This window comes from Vicugna pacos, chromosome X (genome assembly GCF_048564905.1).
Source record: "Vicugna pacos chromosome X, VicPac4, whole genome shotgun sequence".
In the NCBI taxonomy this organism is placed as follows: Eukaryota; Metazoa; Chordata; class Mammalia; order Artiodactyla; family Camelidae; genus Vicugna; species Vicugna pacos.
The window spans coordinates 40,283,410-40,307,501 of NC_133023.1; the positions used below are offsets into that span (position 1 = coordinate 40,283,410).

The following is a 24,092-nucleotide window of genomic DNA, read 5'->3' on the forward strand; positions in this document are numbered from 1 at the left end:
CAGACCAGGTAAATCACTTAATGTACATGCTTCAATCATTCTCTTCTGTCAAATGGGAACGATAAAATCTGCTCCACTTAATTCTGAAGGTGGTGTGAGGGTAGAAGGGGGAGAGAGATGTGCAAACACTCTGCAAATAGAAAGCACTGGAAGAATGATGTCGCCAACCCCGCATTTTTCAAATGCCTACTGTGAGCTGGGCACTGTGGTGGTTCTGTAAAGCAATACTTACTCAAAGTGTGGTCGCTGGCCCAGCGCCAGTCCACAAACTGTTTATGGCTCATCCGCCACAAGAAATTGAGTGTAAATGTTTCGAAACCTTAACAAAAACTTGACAGAGGAGTCTCATGTCTGTTGACTACAATCGTAAAAGAATCGGGCTTGTATTTTGTCTATCTTTGTTTTGATTTCATTTTTCTAGCAATTCATTTTTACTGTATTTTATAAAAGTTTTGGTACACGATGGATTTGGGGGGAAATGGTCCTTTGCCACAAATGGTTTGAAAGGCTCAGCTGTGATGAATAGAAAGAACATGGACCGTGCCCTCAAGGAGCTCTCACGGTAGTGGGTGAGCAGGGATCACACTGGTTCTGAGAAACTACCACCGTCATGCTCTGTGCTTCCACTCCTGCAATGAACAGAAGGCTCAACACAGTTGGATGGAATACAGATTAGAGACCTGCAAATTCTCAAAAACACTCCCTAAACGAACTCTCCTATTTGCCCCCTTAGATGCTAGCAGCTCTAATCTAGACAGAATTGGACTTCCTCTCAAATAGAGGGCAATCTGATATGAGATTTTTAAAACACCAACTTTCTCACGAAAACCATCTGTTAAAAATTCTGCTTGGTCCAATTAGAGAATTATAAAGACGGGGTTTTTGCATAATATAGACTTTCTAGTATATGCTCACAGGCTAATAGGCTCTTTCTTTAGCTGACACTAAGGCTATAAGCAGACCATCTCATTCTTCAATCTAAACACTATTCTTGTGGGGGAGCGTATAGCTCAGTGGCAGAGTGCATGCATGCCTGGTATGCATGAGGTCCTGGGTTCAATCACGAGCTCCCGGGTTCAGTCACGAGCTCCCGGGTTCAATCATGAGGTCCCGGGTTCAATCCCCAGTACCTCCATTAAAAAAACTAATTAACTCCCCCACCCCCCAAAAGTATACAATGTGTGTCAATTATGTCAATTACATCTTAATAAAACTGGAAGGGGAAACAAAAGCATGATTTGAAAAAAAATTTAAACATACTTGACAGGCTATTCAAAATTTTTTATATTACTTTTTAAGATACATAATTGAACAGGTTATACACTTCCATGGTACAAAATTGAGAACGTACACAGCTCCACAACTTGCTTTTTTCATAGAACTTTACATATAAGTAAACAAAGAGCTTTCTCATTGGAGAGATGTACTATTATTCGATGAATTCTCTGTTGAGGGAGATCTGATTGTCTCTCATTTTTTATTATTACAAACAATTGCAGACAACAGTTTACCCCTATGCAAACATAAGTGAAGGAGAAATTCCTAAAAATGGAATTTGGGGATCAAAGTCTCATGTACTTGTAATTTTATAATTATCGCAAAATTGTCCTCAATTGACTAATTGCACTCTCACCAGCAACTTATGAAAGGATTCTTCCAGCCCTCCAGCTTTGTCAACACAGTATATTACCAACATTTGTATGTTTTACTGATGGTATATCACTGTAATTTTCAGTAGTGTTTCTCCAATCATGATGTTACCTACCATTATGTTCTAGAAGCCATTTGTTAATTTTAATACTCAGCTCTCCAGGTACAAGGTGATTACAAATGATCCCAGATCATTTTTCAGAATTTCTTAACCTACTGAGCTAGAGAACTTTGTTCATTTCTTTTTATTTTTCCCATTTTTTTTCTAGAACTGTTCCAGGCATTTCTTGGGCACCCTATGTATTTTATTTTAAAACTAGCATTTCTCGGGTCTAACACGGTGCCTGGCACAATAGTAAGGGTTCCAAAAAATGTAGAATAAAGAAATAAGGACAATACCAGAAATATTCACTTACTCCTTTACGTGGTGATGGACTCATAACTATTTCAGTCTGGATTTGCAATCACAATTTCAAAATTAAAGATAAAGGTGCTTTGGACAGGCAGTTTGGTGTCACTGTGACCTACTGCTCTGGAGGTTTTTCTTTTGAAAAATGAACTCTAAAGTGCTACCTTTTATAATACAGAGAAACTCATTGCTTTATTCTTTCTTTATAATTGACTTCTAAGATCACCTTGTGTTTACTCTTTACTTTGGAAGACCCAAAATGGCTTTTGACCAAAAGTCTGTTGACCACTGTGGGGGGTGGGACAGGACATTGTTTCAATTTTTTCCAAGGAAGGGGGAGGAGAGTACAGGGTCTCACTTATGTGGATCTATCTACACTCTTTTGCCCAGATCCACTTGTGACCTTGTATACACACTTGCGGGGCACCTGGCTAAGGTTCTCATGGGGAACAGAACACAGTTAACAGAATCCATACCTCCTGATTAAATTATTAACTTTGCCTCATTAGCTCCACATTTTAACCACTTTGCTTGGATAGGTATTGCTGTTCAGGCATTCATTACTCACCATATAATAGCTCTTGCAACACTTGTGGATCCAAAGAAGTCTTATTAGTCATCACCACCATCAACAGTAATCCTAGCTCACATTTATTGTGCATTTAATCTTCCCCAACTGTTTTACATCTATTAATACATTTTATCTTATTATCCAACTGGAGAGTGAAACTTGAACGAGGTGACACAGTAAGTGTTTGAGTCCGGTTGGTTCTGAGCCCAGGCAGTCTGGCTCCAGAACCCATTCCCATAACTGGTTTTGTTTTGCAAACTGGAAAAGATAGAATGTTCTTTTTCGAAACGTACTCCTAAAATCCCCAACTGGAGCCCTCCAAATTGTCAGCGGTCAGTGGCGACACCATGTGGTAATCTGTGTGTACTGCAGCCCCTCTCATACTAAATCACTCCTGCCCAAGCTCTCCCAAATAAATCTATACTCCAAGTAAAGCTAATATTTCCTTACTTTACAGAGATAGATAGTTTCCAACCAGATGCTCTCCTTCAACCCTCTTTTGCTGGTTTCACAGGAAAAGGCATCTTTCCCAAGCTTATCTTGTCTTTTGCATCTCATTTCTATCTCCCCATGTATTTTATACTCCATTCCTTACCCCCATTTTTTTTTTTTTGCCTCTTCAATTTGTTTCAATAGTGGCTCTTCCTGCTTAACTTACAAATAAGCTCTGGTTTCTCCTATCCTGCAGTGACAAAAGCAAACAAGCAAACAAACCTCTCCCTGAACAATTACCCCAATTTACCTTCTTAAAGAAGAGTGACAGATGTTAACTAGACTTACTGTGGTAATCATATTGCAATAGATACAAATAGCGAATCATTTAGCACACTTTGAACTACTATAATGTTATATGTCAATTATACCTTAATAATGGGGGTGGGGGTATAGCTTAGTGGTAGAGTGTGTGCTTAGCATGCACAAGGTCCTGGGTTCAATCCCCAGTACCCTCATAAAGAAAAAAAAAGCCTTCCAATAAAGGGATTACCTTGCTCAAAAACCTTAGTTTTCTTTCAATCACTTTCTGAATTAAGTACATATCTCAGTCCAACACTCAGGATCTTCCAAAATTGGGACTCGATTTATCTTCTGGTTACACCTCCTACAACTTCCGTACACTTGTTTACCCTAAGCTTCAACCACAGAGGACGACTCAATAGGTCTTCATATGTGATTTGCTGCCTGCACACCTTTATAGGAAGTGTTACCCCCACTTACAATTACCATCATCAGAGGATTCAGCACAACCTGCCCCAATTCTTAGATACTTATGGTTATTCTCCACCCACCCACCCACCTATATACTGTAAGTGCCTGAACGTAGGGACTAAATGTTACCAGGTGAGAAAGTAAAAATGAGCTTGGACTGTGAAAGCAAAATCCTGTCCATTCATCAGGCTGCCATAACAGCCATAGATAAAACCAGCTGCAAATTTAACAGACAACAATATTTCTCCCCACGACATGCTGCAGCTGTAAGAGAGGATAACAACCCTCTTATTTGAGTTACCGCCATGTTTTTTGTTCACTGAGAAACTTTGTTTTCTACAATCATAGACTATCAGAAACTTTGCTGCTTGAAATCGTATCAGTGAGAATAAAACATCCCACATTTTGTCTGGAGGACATAAATTTCTTGGACCCAGAGAAGCAGCCTCAATTTCCAATCCAGGTGCAGACCTTCAGATAAGGGGTATCTGGACACAACATTCCACATCTATCTTTACTTTCTGGTTCCCAAGGAAACAGGACTCGGTTCACTTCGAAGTCCAGACCTGTCGTTGACCACTTCACACAGCCCTGTTTTGAGCTTACCAAAACAAAACAATGTTTCATTTAAAATTCACTTAAACTCCACCCTTCCCCCCAATACCATAATGACTCTTTTTCTTTGGTGAGATGCCCTGTGGTTTCTCTGGTGTGCAATCTCCCTCGTTGCAATGGGTCAAAAAGCCAGACTCTTCTGATTAGATTTTTTGTCTTTGGTGGCCTTGGGCTGATTGGTTTAGGATACAGGTTTTGTTTCCCTTACCACTTAGTTTGCCCAAAGTAGGCGTTCAAAATTGTTCACTATAGTATACTCTGAATTAGAGTTCCAGGGTTCTAGTTAGATTACCTGGATTGATAATATAAATTCCGGTCTCAGTCCTGCCAATTAATAATTAGCTGGATCATGTTAAGTAGGTCAACGTACCCCCATTGGCCTGTTTTCTCTTTTGTAAAACGAGGGGCTAATCCTAGGGCAAGGGCTTTGGAGTCAGGTAGACCTAGGTGGGAATCCCAGTTTCTATCCCTTACTAGTCCTATGACATTTGCTTTTCTGAGCCTCTGTTTTGCAATTCTTAAATTGGAGATAATACCAAAAATTGCAGGGTAGATTTTCCAGTGCTGCTATGAGGATCAAGTTGGCTGTTATAAACATCACTGTATTTGATCACTATTCATACTACTACTGTTATGTGAGCTCGGACAAGTTACTTAACCTTTCTGTGCCTCTGTTTTCTTATGAATAAAAGTGGCGAAATAATAGTACGTACCCCAGTGGGGTTACTGTGCACATTAAATGAGATGAAAAAAAGTAAAGGGCACAGAACAGTGCCTGACATATAATTGGAGGCTCAAAAATACGTGAGCTAATGTAATTAGTATTAGATTTCTACTACTAACTATTCGGTGGGCCAAAAGCTCAGGATAAACAGTTTTGTTCTAGGGACAAAACCAAAAAACCGTACCGCTGGCTCGAAACAGTGAAACATAAAAGAGTATTTCTTTTTCAAAAGCAATTAACACGCCCCGCCCTGGGTTAGGACCCGCCCAGTCCTCATTAAATATGGCAGCGAGCTAGGCCGACCTACTGCGGCTGCGCGCGCGGAAACTCCTCCCAGCACCGCCTTCGCCACGGCTCTCCCCGCCCTGCTGCCTCCCGGGCGTGTATCACCTCGTCCCGGGCTCCACGGAGGTGCGCGGAGAGGGCTGGCCGGAACGCGCACGCGCAGACGGCGGCCGTGCCTGGCCGATCCCTGCGAGGCGCCTGTCACATGAGCCGCGCGCCCGCTCCGCTCCCCCTCCTCCCGGCTGGGCTGTGAATGAAGCTCTGCCGGCTACGTGGGGCGCTAGCTCAACTTAGTGTCCCGGACACCAGAGCCGACTGAGCGCTCGGCCCGCCGGCGGCGGACGCGGGCTCCGCCGCTGCTGACCTCGGCGACAGGTAAAGACCAATGGGCTGTCCCGACCCCAGCAGGTCCCTGGTGGGCCGCTGGCCCCCGGCCCACCCTCGGATCACCCCCTGGGCGCAGCGACACAGGGGAAGCGCTCCCCCGCTGGCTCGGCTCCCCGGAGATGGGGCTTCCCCGTGCCCGGCCGCCGCCGCCTGGCACTCGGGGGAGTTAGAGCAGCCAGTTCTGGCCAGTGCAGGGCGGCATCTTTCCGAGAGCCCAGCCCTGTTCTCTGAGCCTGGGTCCCTGCGCTGTCCCAGCGAAGTTTCCTCGAGGAGCCGCGCCAAGCCTGTCTCGCTTTTGAATGGAGGAGGTTAGCTGCAGACGTCCCCCTTCCAGGACTGAGGCAGGGTGACTTTGGCTGGTAAAGCCCTATTGAGGCCCCATTCTTCTCTCTTGCTCTGGACTGGCAGGTTTGTGTGGGTCGTAGTGAAGCAGAGTCCAGACTCTTGGAAAAGTAGTCGCTGCATTTTCCTTTTCCCACTTAACGCAGGGAGCTGGTTCTCTCCAGACTTGCCAGGCTTGCGCTTGAGCGCCTTCACCCAAAAGGGGAAAACTTTACCTTCACGTTGATGCGCGTTTACCGTATTAACCTTTCCGAGCAAATCAGTTTTCTGGAGTGCCAGGTGAAGTTGTACGTGTGCCCGTATGATAACGTCAGTGTAAGCTACCCCTAATAAGTGAGGGAAATCCAGAAGTGTGGAGCATGAAGAGCCACTAAGAATCTGCTTTACAGAAACTTCGTACGTTTATGGGCAGCTACACGAGTTTGACTTGGGAGATGTTAAATTCTCCTGGCCCCATGAGGCGCGGCTCAGTACTATTTAACTGCACGCTAAATACGAGGGGGAAAAAAGGCAAACCAAAACAAACTGTCCCAGGTTCCAGATAAGTCATCAGAGCGTTTTTTCCTGGCGAATTCATCCTGGGATTTTGTGAGTTCCTAGTTTTCTTGGACTTTGCGAGCCTTTCCTTATCCAAAGCATTGTCTTTTCTCTCTTGGCTTTTTGGGAAGCACATTCACACTTTCGCCCTTAAAAAAAAAAGTCACTTAAAAAAGGCCAAATGATGGCTCTTATGTTCCTATTAGTCTTCAGTATGTATGCGTGAGCGCTTTCACTTCGTTGGGTGGAGGTGTTGCTTATAGAAAAGCTATGGACATAGCAATCTGCTTTGAAGTTCACCAGGTCAAAAAGGTGAGGACTTCTTTTCTTAGAAAAATCAGATTGGCTTGTATGCCAAATAAGAAAGATCAATGTGCTAATTAAGAACTTGTTTAAATGGACAAAGTGTTTAATATATTATTAAACCTCAGAATCAAACGAAGTAGCCAGACCTATCATTTTTCCCCCTTTCTAGCGTCTTTCATATCCTTGCAAATGGTATTGTCCTAAGACTGAATTTGACATTTTAACAATAGGAATTATCTGAAACAATTTGGCCTTACTTAAATTGGCATTCTGTTTTTACATTTTTCTTTTCCTTTGGATCTTTTCCTGCCTGATTTGAAAAGCAATCTATGCTCCCTACAGGACATTGGGAAAGTGGGAAAGTATAATGAAGTGGAGTGGAGAGGAAGGCCCAAGACCCAAAGGACATTGCTCTAAACCTTTTAAAAAAAAATTGAAGTACAGTCAGTTACAATGTGCCACTTTCTGCTGTACAGCATAATGTTCCAGTGATACACATATGTACATATATTCATTTTCATATTTTTCATTCAAAATGGCAATAAACACACATCTATCAATATATATTCATGTTTTATTACATCTCTTTTCTTTTTCTCTATGAGATCTACTTGAAAACTTTAGTTGCAAAATTTGCTCTCCTTTCTAATATTTTTTTAATGTAAAGTTGAGCATTTGGGGGGGCGTTGAGGGAAGGCATGATATTATGCTGTTCTTCATTCCCCAAATTGTGACATTTCAATAAGGGAGAGACACTTAATGGTTATCTCATCCAACCAGTCATCCTTTGAGATTCTGAAAGCCATTTACTGGAGATCCAGTGATTCATGCAGAATCAGACAACACTCAGTTGCAATATTATGCGATCTCCGCATTCTTTCTTCGGCCATACCTTGCTGCTTAAGAGGAAACTTGACCCTGTCCGTGCCTGCAGGAGATAATTTTCAAGGATTTGAATGTGTTTTTTTCTGTTTTTTTAATTGAAGTGTAGTCAGTTTACAATGTTGTGTCAATTTCTGGTGCACAGCATAGTGATTCAGTCATATGTATACATACATATATTCCTTTTCATATTCTTCATCATTATAGGTTACTACAAGATATTCAGTCTAGTTCCCTGTGCCATACATTAGAAACTTGTTGTTTACCTATGAACATGTTTTTGTTTTTCATATAGGTATTCATTTTTCTGTTGACACTTTTCAGGTTTGGGCCTTGAGCATCTTGCAGAAAACAAGACAACACAGCTGCTGTTGCATCTCCATCCCAGTCAAGTCTCCCTCCAAAACTGGAGAGGGGGGCGGGTCTGGGAACCTCTGAGCCTGAGACCCCAGCGTGGAAGAGAAGAGCAGCAAGATGGCCATGTGGCAGGGTAAGAAGTTAGCACTTACTTCTCTCACTGCTTTTTCCTCCTCCTCTATCCTCCGTCCCAACCCAACCCCCAAGCCAGTGGCAGGCAGCCAGCTAGCTGGTTCTATAATTTAACCCTTTGTCTTTGCTGGGACCAAGCGTGTTAGTTTAAAAGGAGTTGCTGCTAGCTAAAAGTTAAGATCATTTTTAAGAAGGGGTGGAGGGGTGTGTGTGGGGCGAGGGGCAGAGTAGCAGGAAAATGTAGTGCCAGAAGCATTTGAACATGAGCTCGTGGGGTTTATGTGTGAGGAAACGGAGGACATTTTTTCATATTTCTGGTTTTTTTTAAATGGCAGTATTGGGGATTGAACCCAGGACCTTGTGCATGCTAAGCATGTACTCTACCACCAAGATATACCCAACCCCCACCCCCATATTTCTGGTTTTTATTTGTCTCTGGCAAATTTCCATCATAAGGTTCTCAGAGGTGGGGGAGACAGATGTCAGCACCTCCCTGGCTTCCTCTTCCCAAAAAAGATTTTAAAGGGTATCTAATGTTACAGTGTTTATTTTTGGTGATAGAAGGAAAATGCCTGTTTTCATACTGTGCAGCAACCTGAGAGCCAAGCTCAACTTGCCTAATGGATTATATCTCTTTGTGAACCTGTGAAATCTTACCACGTATAAAGTTACTTTGTATTTCTGGTGGGGTTGCAAATTGCACCCTTTGGGAGAGTATCAAAATCTCCAGGGGCGGGGGGCATTTTTGTGTTTATCAAAAGGGAGTATGGACTTAAGAAATGGTGGACAAACACTGCCCACATTGATCTGTGACCCGCAAAAGGTGAAGGACCACTTAGATGGAGGAGAATGACAGGAGCGCGAATATCTATAGTCAACAGGTAGGTTTGTTGGTGGTCCGATGTATCTTTGAAAACTGTCTCCTGGTGGTTACAGCTATCACAAGTATTTTTGATATGCGATGGTTGTCAATTTAAAGATACTTGGTGAAATGAGATTCAGCCTGTTACACCTGCTTTGACTCACACAGTGGGCATTTATCAGGCGCAGTTTGGATATTCTTGTTTAAGTCCTGAGACATCCTTTCATTCAAGAAGTAAAATATGGGGGGAGGGTAACTCAGTGGTAGTGTGCATGCTTAGCGTGCATGAGGTCATGGGTTCAATCCCCAGTACCTCCATAATAAATAAATAAACCTAATCACCCCCTCCCAAAAGGTACTAATTTAAAAAAAAGAAAGGAAAAAAAAAGAAGTAAAATACAGAGATGCGTAAGATGCAGACACCTAGAGAGTTCCTTGTCTTATGGGAGAGACAAGCATATAAACAAATAATGGCATCAGGTTGAATATGTGTTATCATAGGGAGAGGTATAAAATGCAATAATAACTCAGAGAAAAGTGTGATGAACTCTGAATTTTGAGCTGGGCTGAACAAGATGAGTGGGAGTTTGCCGGAGGGGTGAATGAGAGAATTGCATTCTGGGCAGACAGAGGAGCACTGTTTGGGAACTTCCCAGTTGCTCGGTTGGCCTCGTGTGAGATGTGTGGGCCACGACCTCAGATGAAGCCGGGAAGGTAGTCAGAGGCTGGATAATAAAGAACCTTGTATATTCCAGGAAGGATTTTCCACTTGATCCCGAAGACAAAGATTCTAAACAGGGAAGTCACATAATCAGATTTTGTTTGCGAAAGATTACTTTGGCGGCAGCGTCGAGGTGGGGTTGGAGCCGGGGAGAGTGAAAGCACAGAGCCAAATGGGACGTGTCCGGCATAGTGGTTTAGGGGAGAGATGGTGAGAGTCTGAGCCAGCAGCAGGGGCAGAGATAGAATGGGATGAATTCTAGAAACGGTCTGTGGATGCCAGAGGAACCGAGCTTGGGTTGACACCCAGTTTGGGTGCCTGGGGATGGCGCCAGTGAGATGGCCAACTTATAGGGTGGTGAGAAGGGCGTGGGCATGGTGGGAAGTCAGTGTCCTGCATTTGGTTTGACCTGTTCTGTTTGAGACACCTGAGAGCCGTCAGGTTGATGTTGAAAAGACAGTTCGGAGAGTCTGGAATTGGAGTTTCGGCTCGTGGGGCTCTAGAGTTTTGTTCCTAATGAGGCGTAAAGAGCTGGTGTGTTTTCTTTCTGCTTAATGGCAATGTCATTAAGTAGTTAATGATTTATTTGTTAATGAGACGTTTTAATGGATCACAATTCTTAACACGAATGTCATAATTTCTTAATAAGTAATATATTTTTGCCATCTTAGGCCCTGAAGTCTGATCTGCTTAAAATTGGAGGAAAACAATTTTTCTTGCATTAGTGAAGAAGGGAGTATTCCACATAAGTAACTGCAACTCACTCTCTGTTTTGTGCAACCTCTGAAGTGACGAGCATAGTTGCAATGATAGTTTGGGTGGTGGTATGGTAGAGGAGTTAAAAGTATGGGTCTGAGCTCAACTCCATTGGTTTCATTACTTGGTAGTTGTGAGATCTTGGGCAAGGCCTTCTCTGTCTCTTGGTTTTCTTCTTTGTAAAATAGAGATACCAGTAGAACTCACCTTATAAGGTTGTGGTGATTGATTAAATTAATATTAAGCAAAATGCTGGGAACATAGTAAGTGGCATGTAAGTATGTGTGCCACTATTATTAGTAAAAGGTTTAGAATATTGTCTAGCATATAATAAGTAAAATTTAGCAATGGCTGTTACTATTACTCCTATTCTATTACTGTTACTACTTCTATTACCATTATTTGCTATAGCCCGGAATAGGACTGGGACCCTCTTCTGTGGAGGGAGTTTCAGGTTGTCCTTGGAAGGCCTGCCCTGTAGTAGTCTGTTTGGGTCTTTAGGTAGAGGTTCAGATCTGAAGAGATCCTTAGAAAACGTCTAGCCCAACCCCTAGACGTTAAGCGACAGGCTCACTATCAAACAGGATGATTGTGGTGACAGGACTGAAACCCAGGTCTCCTGATTCCCTATTCCAGTTTTTCTTTCCGTGGACTCGTGGAAGAGGGAATGTCTGGGTCTGTCCCCAGCTCAGGGAAGCTCTGAGTCAGTCTCTGGAGCTGGTAGAGGAACTTGAAGAGCTAGAGGAAGCCAAGTGTCGTTAATCTCTCGGGTCAGTGCTGTCTAGTTCCTCCATGGAGAATCTGATCAGAAGTCACATTCCTCTGAAACTTGGCCAACATTATTATTTTGGCTTCATTGGATGGAGTCCTCTAATACATTTCCTGGCCACTTTAAACAGAGTGTGTTGAGCATGACTGAGTAACTCAAGGCCATCATTAATAACATCAGTTTGATTGGACTGATAGTCAAGAAAATATTGACGAGAGTACTAGCCAGTGTGGAGTGGGATGAGGGTGGAGATTGTGCTGTCAGGTGTCATTTATGTCTTCAATTAATATCAAGCACCAGTTGTGCACAAGGCACTGTGCTGGGGGCTAGAGATGCAATCAATGGTCAGGAAAATCGGCTGTGGTCTCTGCTCTCACAGAACTTACCAACAAGGATAAAGGCAGCATTTCAACTTGAAGAAATGCCTTGTTTAACAAATGTGCTGGAGTAATTGGGGAAAAAGGACATCAACATAAATTCTGAAGGTGTAAAATAGTGTTCCTTAAGAAAGGAGAGAGGGGTATTGGAATTGCTTTTAAAAATATTCCTACCTATAATTGTAAAGAATATGAAAATGAATATATGTGTATATGTATGGCTGAAACAGTATGCTGTACACCAGAGATTGACACAACATTGTAAACTAACTATACTCCAATGAAAATAATGCAAATAAAAAATTAAAAAATAAAGACATTAAAATTTTTAAAAAAGGAACTATATGGTCAAAAAAAATATTCCTGCTCAGATCCCATCCTCGCAAATTGAGATTCAATCTTAAGACATGAGCATTTAAAGAACTTCTGTAAGTAATTCTGATGTGTAATCCTGTTTGGGAACTGCTGCATTAAAGAATTAAAAGTTAAAAAAAGAGAAATGATAAAGGAACTCAGAAAATATAGGATATTTCTATAATCTTTATATTTTTATAATTATCTTTATAATACTTGTATAGGGAATATTTATATAACCTTTATATTTTTATAATTATAATCTCTATAATTATATAAAAATAGGAAAGATATTTGTATGCATAATCTAAAAGGTAGAATAGTAATGTCATCAACTATATGAAAATTAAAAATTTCTACACGAAGTCATGAATAAAGTTAATGAGAAAACTAGAAATAAATTGCTAAAAGACTCTTCTTCACTAATTTCCCAATTGTCTTCAGTTTGGGTATTTATAGTGAACTTTTTTTTTTTTAGTTCACAATCTTACTATTTTGCTTCTATTTTGCATATCCAATAAATTCTTAATATGAGATATTGAATTTTCAGCTCTAGAATTTCCATGCATTTATTTACTGGCTTTTAATTAATCTATAAAGACTTACAGTACAATAAGAAAAATACAAATATTTTACTAGAAATATGTGCCAAGGATGAGAAGAGAAAAATACATAAAAAATCCAAATGGCCAATAAATGTGAAAAAATGTTCCCTCTTAGTAGCAAAGAAAGGGAGAAGTAAATGGTGTACCATTTTTTCAAACATAATTTGCAGTAATTAAAAAGAAATGAGAGAACACAGCTTTGGCAGAGACATGAGGAAGCAGGCATTCACATACATGCCTAGTGGGAATGTCAATTTGGCTAGATTTATCAAAAGCTTTTAAAAACGTCTTCACCTTTTGCCCCAGTCATTCCTTTTCTTGGAGTTCATCCTAAGGAAATAATGAAGGATGTGCACAAAGGTGTATCAATAAGGATATACATTGTAGCATTTTTCTCTCGTGGGGAAAATTGATAACCCTTGCATTCTGATGAATCAATACAATGGAATTCTATAGTTATTAAAGATGATAATGTGGAGTCATACTTATTAACATAGAAATAGGTTCATGATACGGTGTTAAATGGTGGGGAGTGGGGAAAAGCAGGTCTCAAATTATTAACAGTTTAAAGTGTCGGCTCTAGGCATAGAGCTGGATGGAAATCCCAGCTTTATCAGCCACATGGTTGTGGGAAGTTACCTACGTGAGTGTTCTTTAACTTCCACATCAGTTAAAAAAGGGATAAAATAGCAGCGAACCTAACAGTTCCTACCTTGGATGCTCATCAGGATCACCTGGGGATCGCTGAAGCCCACCCAAGCCCAGGGCTCACCCAGGTGGATAAAATCCGTTATCTCTGGGGATGGGATGCAGTGCTCAGGAATTTTGAAGCCTCCCAGGTGACTCTGATATGCAGACAAGTTTGGGAACTGCTGAGCTAATACATAAGTGGTTGCAAGGATTAAATAATAAAATCACAGTTCCTGGCATGTGGTAAGTACTCAGTACATGATAACTAGTCTTAGTAACTGTTACTTTTATTATTAATAGTATGATCCCATCTTAATCTATGTGTTGTGTCCATGTATGTTTCATATAAAAAGTGAGTGACAGACACAAAAGTATTAAAAAAAGTCTCAGTGATAGACACAAAAGTATTAAAATGAGAAATTACAGTTGACTTGATTTTTGCTTATTTGTGTCTTCCAGTTTTTCTGTACATAACATGAGTTCCTTGTTAATTAAAAAAAATTTTTTTTGCATTCTCTTTTTATTGAAATATAATCATTTTACAGTGTGTCAGTATCTGGTGTGCAGCATCATGTTTCAGTCATACATACGTTGTTAATTTTTAAAAGTATAATTTCTGAAGGAAGTATCCAATAGATGTAGACAGCTTTATATACTAAAGTCTTTTATAAATCGTGAAAAATTGAAGACATAATTTCCATAGTAGGGAATGTAAACAAATTACAGCAGGTCCACAGAGTAAAATATCTGGCTATTAAAAATCAAGACCAATGCTGAGGAAACTCTTCATGATATAATGGCAGAGTATGAAATTATCCCATTTCTGTCTTTTCAATTTAAATGGGGATTTATATATATCTCTCTGTGTTGACATGTTACATGAACACCCAGGGATGTGACGATAAATACAGAATGGTTGGGAATTATCCAAAGCTATTAAAGTGGCTATCCCCAGGTAGTAGGGTGCATTTATTTTTTTCCCTTTTTATACTTTTATTTTCCAAATTTTATATAATAAATACACATTATTTTAAAAATGAGAAAACAACTTAATTTGGAAATGAATAGAAAATACAGTGCCTCCAACAAGAAGTGAATTATGTGGGCTTCCGGATGACTGTCTCAGCCACTCTGTGCCCTCCTCTACCCCCAAATTAAAAAAAAAATAAACAACCAACCAAACCCCTGGGGGTTTGGTTAGAGCAGTTATTTTGCTATTAATACTTCCTCAAGTACTCTTGTACTTTTTGTCCATCTCTCTTATTGACTCCAAAAACTCTTTAGGGAGTGAGATTGGAGACAGGGAGCTGTTCAAAAATGGGGAAATTACACAGCAGAGCCCTGATTCCCCTGTGTTTTTCTCTATCTGCAGTCAAGTGCTCTACCACTGAGCTGTACCCTCTTTTTTTCTTTATCTGGCACAGTGTCTCATCTGCAGCAGGTGCAAGAAATGAGCTCTTCGTCTCTCCTTAGCGGGGCAGAACAGGTGCGGGGTGGATTATGGTGAAAAACATCAAGGGGGTAACCAAAAACTGTCTTTCAGGAAAATTGTCTCTAAGAGCCAGCCATTCCTTCCCAAGCATGCAGTGTGGAAGGAACATGAGCCTTGGAATCCAATACACTTGGATCTGAACCCAGCTCTGCCATTTGGCAACCAGTTACCTAAACTCCAAAAACCTCATTTGATTCATGGGGGGGGGGGTCAAGGGCAGTCCCTGGAGGAAGACTCCCTGGGTTCATATCCTGGCTCTATCACTGCTAGCTAGGGCAAGTTATTTCATCTCTTTGGGCCTCACCCTCTTCATCTATAAAATGGGGTTAATCATCATCATACCTGGGGTGGGGAACGGATATATGGTTCAAGTGGTAGAGCGCATGCTCAGCATGCACAGGGTTCAATGCCTAGTACTGCCTCTAAAAATAAATAAATAAATAAATAAATAAATAAATAAGTAAGTAAGTAAACCTAATTATCTACCCCCCAAAAAAACCAACCCCCCCAAAAATCATACCTAAAAGGGTATATGGCATCTCTCTGTACTATTTCTTACAACTGCATGAGAATCTCCAAATGAAGTTTTTAACCTCAAAATAAAATTTTAATTAAAGAAAAAAAAGAACAGGGGAGCAAGAATGTTCTACATAACAAGAATAGCGCTTACACTCAAGGAATTATCATCTGTTCAATAATTTTATCTAATATATAGCCTGTAATTAAATTACATTTTCTCCACTATCCTGAAATATCTTTTATAGCATCTTTTGAGGGGACATTTAGTATCCAATCAATGAACAAGTATTTAATTTGATTATCTTTCCCTTTTCTCCCCTCTTGTCAAGTACAGTTCATTTTCCTTTGTTTATTTGTTTCATTTCAATACATTGATGGTTTTGAAGAGTCCAGGACAGTTGTCACTTAAAACACTCCTCAGTGTGGCTTTGTGTGATTGTTTTCTTGAGATTAGATTCCAGTTATGTATTATTGGCAAGAAAATTACATAGGTGATGTTGTGTATGTCCCACTGCATCACATTTTGGTTGAAGACATGTCATGTCAGTTTATCCCATTATTGGTAATCACTTATTAAGGTGGTGTCTGCCATGTGTCTCCATTGCTGAGGTTCCGTTTTTCATAGATAATTAAATTCAAAAATCTATGGCATGGTACTTTCAAACCTTGTGAATATCCTATTTCCCAAACTATTCATATAACAGTTTTAGCATTACTTGGCAATGAATTGTTGAAAAATAATTTTTCTAATTTTATCATCCCTCTGTTTTTTAAAGCTGGAATTCATCTGTAATTGAGTTCCCTTACATTTTAAAATTTTATTTTTTCTGATTTAACTATAGTTGGTTTACAGTATTGTGTTAGTTTCAGGTGTACAGCTTCAGATTGTTTTCCATTATAGGTTATTACAAGATATTGAATGTAGTTCCCTGTGCTATACAGTAGATCCTTGTTGTTTATCTGTTTTATACACAGTAGTGTGTATCTGTTCATCCCATACTCCTAATATATTCCTTCCCCTCCCCTTTCCCCTTTGGTAACAATAAGTTTGTTTTCTACATCTGTGAGTCTATTTCTGTTTTGTAAATAAATTGATTTGTATTAGTTTTTAGATTCTGCATGTAAGTTATATCCTAAGATATTTGTCTTTGTCTGACTTACTTCACTTAGTATGATAATCTCTAGGTCCATCTATGTTGCTGCAAATGGTGTTGTCTCAGTCTTTTTTATGGCTGAGTAATATTCCACTGTGTGTGTGTGTGTGTGTGTGTGTGTGTGTGTACTGTATCTTCTTTATCCAGTCATCTGTTGATGGACACTTATGTTGCTTCCATGTCTTAGCTATTGTAAATAGTGCTTCTATGAACATTGGGGTGTGTGTATCTATTTGAATTAGAGTTGTCATCTTTTCCAAGTATATGTCTGGGAGTGGGATTGCTATAATTCTGTTTTTAGTTTTTGAAGGAACCTCCAGACTGTTTTCTATATTGGCTGTACCAATTTACATTCCTACCAACAGTGTAGGACCCCCACATTTTTAAATTAAGGGAAACAAATTGCATCCCAAAGATAAATGCTCATTTTTTTTGTCTTGGTCAAATTTTCTTTTTTTATTGTGGTAAAATACACATAACCTAAAAATTACCACTTTAGCTATCTTAAAGTGTACAATTTAGTGACATTTCATACATTCACAGTGTTGTGCAACCATAGCTACTATCTAGTTCCAAAACATTTTCATTTCTCCAAGAGGAAATCCCCTACCCATAAAAAATAATAATAATCATACCTACTCATCGGCTTCTTGCGAATCACCAAACTGCCCAGCCTATTGTAGCTTTTCTGATGGTATTATAATTTCAACAGGAAAAAAAAAATCAGTGTGCTCTTAAAGGGATGTTTTGACACTGGAAAGGATCTGTGGAGGTGATCTGTTTCCAACATCTCATCTTATGAAGGAAGAAACTGAGGCCCAGGGAGACTCATTCTGGGGCTGTCACATGGTACCCAGAGCCAGGGTTAGATCCTGGGTCCCTGATCATCAGTGCCAGTCTGTCTGTCTGTCTGCCTGTCTGTTTAGCCCTGCTGCCTTACACGCCCCCTCATGCCTCCCCCCCACCCCCCATGCCAAGCTTGGCTATTTTATAATTTTCTGCTCAGTGTTAGTCTTTCCCTACTATCACTTCCCCTCCTTTACTGTGGCTTTGAAAAGATCAGGATTTTTTTTTCCCCAGAAGAATTGTTTTGTCATTGAGGCTTCCAGGATGTGTGGTTTTTTTTTTTCTTCCCATCCCTCTGTTAGCAGTTTTGAAATAAACTATAGGTTCTCATGTTTTCACCAGAATTATGATTCAAAGCTTCCTGTTTGATGAAATGCTGTGCTGTGTGTGGCAGGGCAGGGGGAGGGGGCACTAGAAAGTTTCACTATGAGTGGCAACAAATGCCAGATTCTTCTACTTCTTCCTACCCTTCTGTTAACACGGAGGTATTTATAGACCTGTGGTCAGAGCCGAGAAGCTGTTGTGGAGTTCATAGGATGAGGTAACCCTGTTAGTAATGACATATTTTCATGCTTTTCAACCCAGTACCATTCAGGGATGAGGTAGCATTTTATTGTATTTATTTAGGATTTCTGCCCTGACTACTTCCGTGAAGAGCAACACAGGAATTGTAACATAGAACCAAATCCAGGACAGGGTCTGTCGAGTGGCAATGAAAGAGATAATACCAGGCATGTGAGTTAGTTTGGGCACTGAATTTTTCTTTTTCTTTTTTCCTCCCCCCATCAATTTTTCCTCTTCTGCTCCCTCACCCCCCCAAAAAGATAAGCACACTAAATGACATCATCGACATCTTCTGGCCAAAAAAAGTGCTCTGATCTAGAGGAACCCCTGGCCTTCTCTATCCTAAGTCTTCTGGTCCTTCCCCTGGCCTCCCTTGGCCTGGCCTGATGTGTGGCCACCTATGACTCAACATTGAATATTCCCAGGTTGAAATCATGATCTTTCCTGTTTAGCCTGAGAGTGGTGAGAGGCAGGTGGGCAGAGGAATGGCCACCATCCAAATGCCCAACACTGCCAAGGGCTTCTTTCCCTTGTGTTATGTATCCGGGTAATAAATATGATAGAACCTGTTCCTCTTCCATTTGCCATATTGAATAATTTAACCATCATCCACCGAGATATCAAAGCCCAAAGTCTGGGAAGCATTACACAGTCCTCGCTTTTTCCCACATGTGTTCCACCCTTAGGGGTCTAGAGCATTTCAGTAGGTCGCCTTCCTGGCAAATGTCTACTGACCTTCCAGCCATCATCTCAGAAGTCGTCTCTTCTCTGTGGTCTTTCCTGCAACCTTGCCCATAAAATTCTGGCAAAATTCGCCTTTTCCTTCTTTGTGTATTTCCCCACCAGACTATCTCTCTTGAAGGCATTGGCTGTATCTGTTCAGTGCTTTGGTTTTCATGTTTTCTGTGCAGCAGGCACTGCAGAGGGCAGGTGCTGCGGGCATAGTAGTGGCCGTAAAAATCCTGATTCTTGTCCTCCTAAGCCTTGCAGTTGTGTGGGGGAGTTGGAATGCAAAGAAATACACAGAGATTTCATTACGGGGTATCGTGAGTGCTGTCAAGTCCCATGAAAAGGAATAAGAAATGAGACATAATTTATTGGGAGGAAGGGTCTGAGAAGAAGTGACAGGTTCAATGGAGATTGAAAGATAAGTAGGAGTTAGGGGAAGAGCATCCCCCAGGTGGAGGAAAGAAAGCGGAAATCCCTGAGGTGGAAAGAACCTGGAATCTCCTCCAGCTTGGTCCTGTACAGCTGTACCATAGTGAATGCAGTAGAAAGGGGCACGGGGGTGAAATTGGAAGGGTGGTCAGGGGGCTGATCACACGGGGTTTTGTAGGCCATGTAACCAAGTATCCTGAGTGCTGTGTGGAGGCTTTGTGGATAGATTGGGCAGGAAAACAGTGAATGACAGGGGGTGTCTCATTCATCTTGACAAACCAACTATCTAGCAGAGAGTACCTGGCACATACTCTGTGTTCATTGAGTCTTTGTTTAATGAGTGATACCCGCTTGGCCTTCCTACCAGAATTGCCATGAAGATTAAATAAGGTAAAATATGCCAAAGTGCTTTGCAAAATGTGAAATAAGTGTTATTGGATGTGTGATTCACTAGATTCTGTGCAGATGTTGACGATCACCGGGGGGAAAAATAAACCTGATTGTCTTAAACTAGCAAAATCTCTCAACCAGGTCATCCTCTGCCCAAGAACAGGCTGCTGTACTGATTTCGTAACATATTCAAAGTGCACCTCCATTGCCAATGCTTTTAACACATTATGAGTGAGTGGAAACCACCTTCTATCACACCATTATGTCGCACTCCTGGTGTTAGAGATAATTGTGTTGCCAGGAGCAGTATAAGTTTCTCTTCTGTGCTGAATTCACTCAATAAAATCTCTGAACCTAAGGAATTCCTGACTTAAAGAGCTGGATGAATTGTGAGGATTAGCACCCTCTAAATTTGCATTTGTATGGGGGCAAGGCTAATCACAGCATGGGGTGACTGCCACCAGCTGTGGCACATGGTTTTCTAGCCTGTGTTAAAGTAAAAGATGTGACAAAGTCATCAGTGCGCTGCTGTTTTTCTGTTAAATGTCTAGTTCCCTATTTGAGCTGCAGGAACTTCAGACCAGATGATTGATTAAAAAACCCACTCTCTGTGCAGTTGGTGGGAGTATAAATTGTTAGAGCCCATTTGGAGGGAAGCTTGGAAGTCCTCATCAAAACGTGAAGTCCATATACCTTTTGTCCCAGTGAATCTAGTCTAAAAAGTAACTGCATAGAAGTCAAGTTGTTACAGGGAGGTTCGTTGCCTCGTTGTTGCCATTTTTTCCCTATCGATAATTGTGACGTCCATCATGAGAGACTGGTTGGAGAGATGGAGAGAATGGGGTTTACGCACTATGGAACGTATTTCATTAAAAAGAGTGAGGCGGCTCTCTATGTAATGAGAAAAATGGTGCAGAATGGTATTGTATGATCTCTTATGTTGCAGCAGAAAGAAGAGCAGAATAGGGTAGAGAAAGATGAGTTTGTAAGTACATATACTTACATATGCGTAGATGTTCTCTGGAAGGATGCACATGAAACAATTAGCAGTTGTTACCTTGGAGATTAAGGGTGGCTAGGGGATTTTCATTTTCACTTGACACTTTTCAATACTGCTTGACTAGTTTACAAGCCGTAATGCCTTTAAATAATAAATTCTTAACTGAAACCCATACCTGACTTGATTCTTTTCTTGACACTACTATACTATATATAAAAGGTATAATAGTGGCCGGGGTGAGAGGTCAGGTGTGAAGCACAGGGAACAGAGTCTGGGCAAATCAAAGGCCTCTGAAAGCTACCCAGGGAATCATCATGATGTGGGGGTTAGGGTGGGAGGTATGTGGCTTTGTTAAAACTTAACGTTAAGAAAGTGAGATAAAATTAGGTAAAAATCATGATTTTATTAGGTTTTTTTTTTGGATGAAGCAGTTTTAATTATGTCATTAGTTTTGATCTGTGGGTATTTTTTTTTACATTTTTTATTGATTTATAGATCTGTGGGTATTTTAATACCCGTAGCATAGTAATTGTATTCTGGGCCACAGTTAAACAAGTAAGTATCTCAGTGTCTGGATAAATAGTTGTTCTTGTTCAACTTGTTTAAATATTGTAAGTGAATGCTAGGCTACAATTTCTCGAGCTTTTTGCTGAAGGACCCGAGGAGGAATGCAGGTATGGTCTTATGTTTGAAGCAGAGAAGATATACTTTGCTTCTATTTGTGTTAAAAAAAAAAAGTTTTGATTAACTTAAATTCTCAAGTGCTTCAAGCGTGTTGTAGCCCACTCTCCTTCACCAAAAGAGGCTTTTTGGGTTTGTTTTGTTTAAGTTTAAAAAAAAATTTTTATTGAAATATATTTGACATATAACCTTTTGTTACTTTTAGGTGTGCAATGTAATTATTTAATATATGTATCTATTGTGAACATACAATATTTGTCTTTCTCCGACTTATTTCACTTAGCATAATGCCCTCAGGGTCCATCCGTGTTGCAAATGGTTGCCATTTAAAAAAATTGTCTTTTAGTTATTTTTTTAATTGAAGTATAATTGATGTACAATATTATATAAGTTACAGGTGTCCAATGTAGTCACTATTTTTAAAGTTGTACTCTATTTATAGTTATTTTAAATGTTTGCTATATTCCCTGTGTTGTACAATATATCCTTGTAGCTTATTTTATACCTAATAGTTTGTATCTCTTAACCCCTACCCCTACCTATGTTGCCCCTTCCACCTAAAACAAGGTTTTTGCCTGAGATACAAAAAGTAAAAGGAATGTCCAGTTGAATGTCCTCTTGATTTGCTATAATAAATATTTCCTTCACTCAGTTGTGTGTGTGTAGAGATGAGAGTCACTGGCTACCCTTAACTGACCCTGGTTCTCTAATATGTGGAATTTTAGCCAGGAGATGGGTGGTAGAAAACTTAAAAAGGGATTAATGTGCAAGAGACGTTTTACTCTCGGATGTATAATTGTGTGCATGTCTAATTGGGCAGGTGGCAGAGGCTGGAGTGATGGAAACAATCATAAGAGAGGAGAAAGGCTGTCATTTCAGGCTGTAGATGGGCATAGAAAGATTGGAATCGGTAAGAGTGCAACTTTTGAGAGATTTTTATGGTTGTGGAAACCATAGAGCCTGAGGAGCTGCCTGGAGTGTGGTTTGAGGTTGAACTTGAACCTGGACCTGAAAGTGATGCATAGAGAACCAGACAGGAAGAGTCTCATCTTTGATCAGAGATCAGAGTCTCATCTGGTGATCAGGAAGCTGTTAGAAATGGCCCCAGTGTGGACTATAGGCATAAAGGAAGGGGAAAGTGGGAGAAGAAACAGACATCTTGGAAAGACAGAGAAGCCCCTGAGCGACAAGGGGGCTAGACTTTGTTATCTGCTGAGAGCCAGCAGTTGACTGCCCTGTGCAGAGAATGTTGCTGAGAGGCCTCACACCATAGTAAAGAATTCTGATTTGACTGAGCTCAAGGAAGAGAAGAGAACAAATAAGAATAGTTATCATTTATCCATTACTTAATGTGTTCTTTACCCAAGTGCTTTACATGCATTTTGAACTGGTAATGGATAGAACCTAGATCCAAGGCAGCCTAGTTCTAGAACCCTTACCATGGTACTAATGAGCAAGTGAAATTATGTTAAGGGGGTAAGAAAGCAGAAGGCTTGAATTAAACAGTCAACGGATAAGTGAAATTCAATTCTGTGGCCCAAATCCTGAATTCTTCCTGAATTGAAGTAAGTAATTTAGTATCTTTCATGTGAAGAACACTGCTCGGTGTCACAAGTGGGACTAAGAGGAACCAGAGGTGGACACTGTCCTCCCCACAGCTGATCTCTGAGGAAGTGAAAACATGTGCACATGTAACCATGATCTAAGCTAGTGTTAGATACACATGATACAAGAGGTTTAGATGAGCAGAGGAGTTGGGCAAAGGTGAGGAGATGGCATCTGAGTTAGACCTTGTAGTACAGGGTAGGTTTTTCTATAGTTGTCAGTGTTGGAGATGTGATTCCAGGCATCACAGTACAAGGTACGTTTGAGAGTATGAGAAAAGACAGCATCATGCTAGGCCTGTTAGAATTATGTGCACTGTCTCATTAAATCCTCATAACAACCTTTTGTGGACTCAATGATTTATTTTCAAAACCAGGACACTTTTGAGAGAGAAGTGGCATGCTAATCAAAAGGGGTAGGCATACACAGGGACTGACCCAGGAAAACCAGGGCATATATATGAGACAAGTTGGTATCATCCTCACTTAACAAATGAGAAAAATGAGAATCTAAGTCACATAGCTAGGAAGTGGTAGAGCCAGGACTTGGATCCAATTCTGGCTCCCAGACTAAGAGATGTGCAGGCAGTGGGATGGGAGGGGGGGCTGTTGAAGGGCTTTGAGCAGAGAATGTCATGGTTAGAACTCTGCAAGGCAGATGGGAAGGAGATACTGGAATTAGAGATTAGTTAGGAGATTGCTGAAAGAGATTCAGGTAGAACAGTATGAGATCCTGGAGATAAGATGTTAAACTTTGGGGGATTAAATTAGGAAGGGATAAATGTGAGAGACTTCACAAAGGAAGAAATGATAAAGCTTGACTCCTGGTCAACTTTGGAGGGAGAAGAAGAGTAAAGGACAACTCAGGACTTCAGATTATTTTAGTGAAAACATATTAACCAAAAATAGCCATTGTAATGTAGAAAGGTAATGTGAGTTTTTAGTAGCATCCTAGACTAAGAGAAAAATCTGCTTCTCAGTACAATTGCCTTCCTGGCTTTTAATCCATCAACAAATTATTTAACCCTTCTTTGCCAGTAGTTATTCATCTGTAAAATGTAGTGTTCTCTGTCACTAGAAAGCCCCTGAAATAGCACAGCTTGTCTGAATGGTTTTTTAACTTCCCCATTTTCATAATTTGAGTACT

The 24,092-nt window shown here is 40.5% G+C and overlaps 1 protein-coding gene and 1 non-coding gene across 2 annotated transcripts in view; both read left to right on the top strand.

Annotated features, from left to right (window-relative positions):
• Positions 1-3,508: 3,508 nt before the first annotated feature.
• TRNAA-AGC (transfer RNA alanine (anticodon AGC)) lies at positions 3,509-3,580 on the top strand. Its single transcript has one exon. It is a non-coding gene; the product is annotated as a tRNA-Ala (tRNA).
• Positions 3,581-5,610: 2,030 nt separating this feature from the next.
• The window catches only part of CLCN5 (chloride voltage-gated channel 5), a 160,944-nt gene continuing 142,462 nt past the window's right edge, over positions 5,611-24,092 (top strand). Inside the window, exons 1-2 of the mRNA XM_006217837.4 lie at positions 5,611-5,835; positions 8,239-8,404. Of these exons, the coding sequence (XP_006217899.2) occupies positions 8,389-8,404 (16 nt within the window). The 5' untranslated portion in view covers positions 5,611-5,835; positions 8,239-8,388. The remainder of the gene's footprint in view (positions 5,836-8,238; positions 8,405-24,092) is intronic.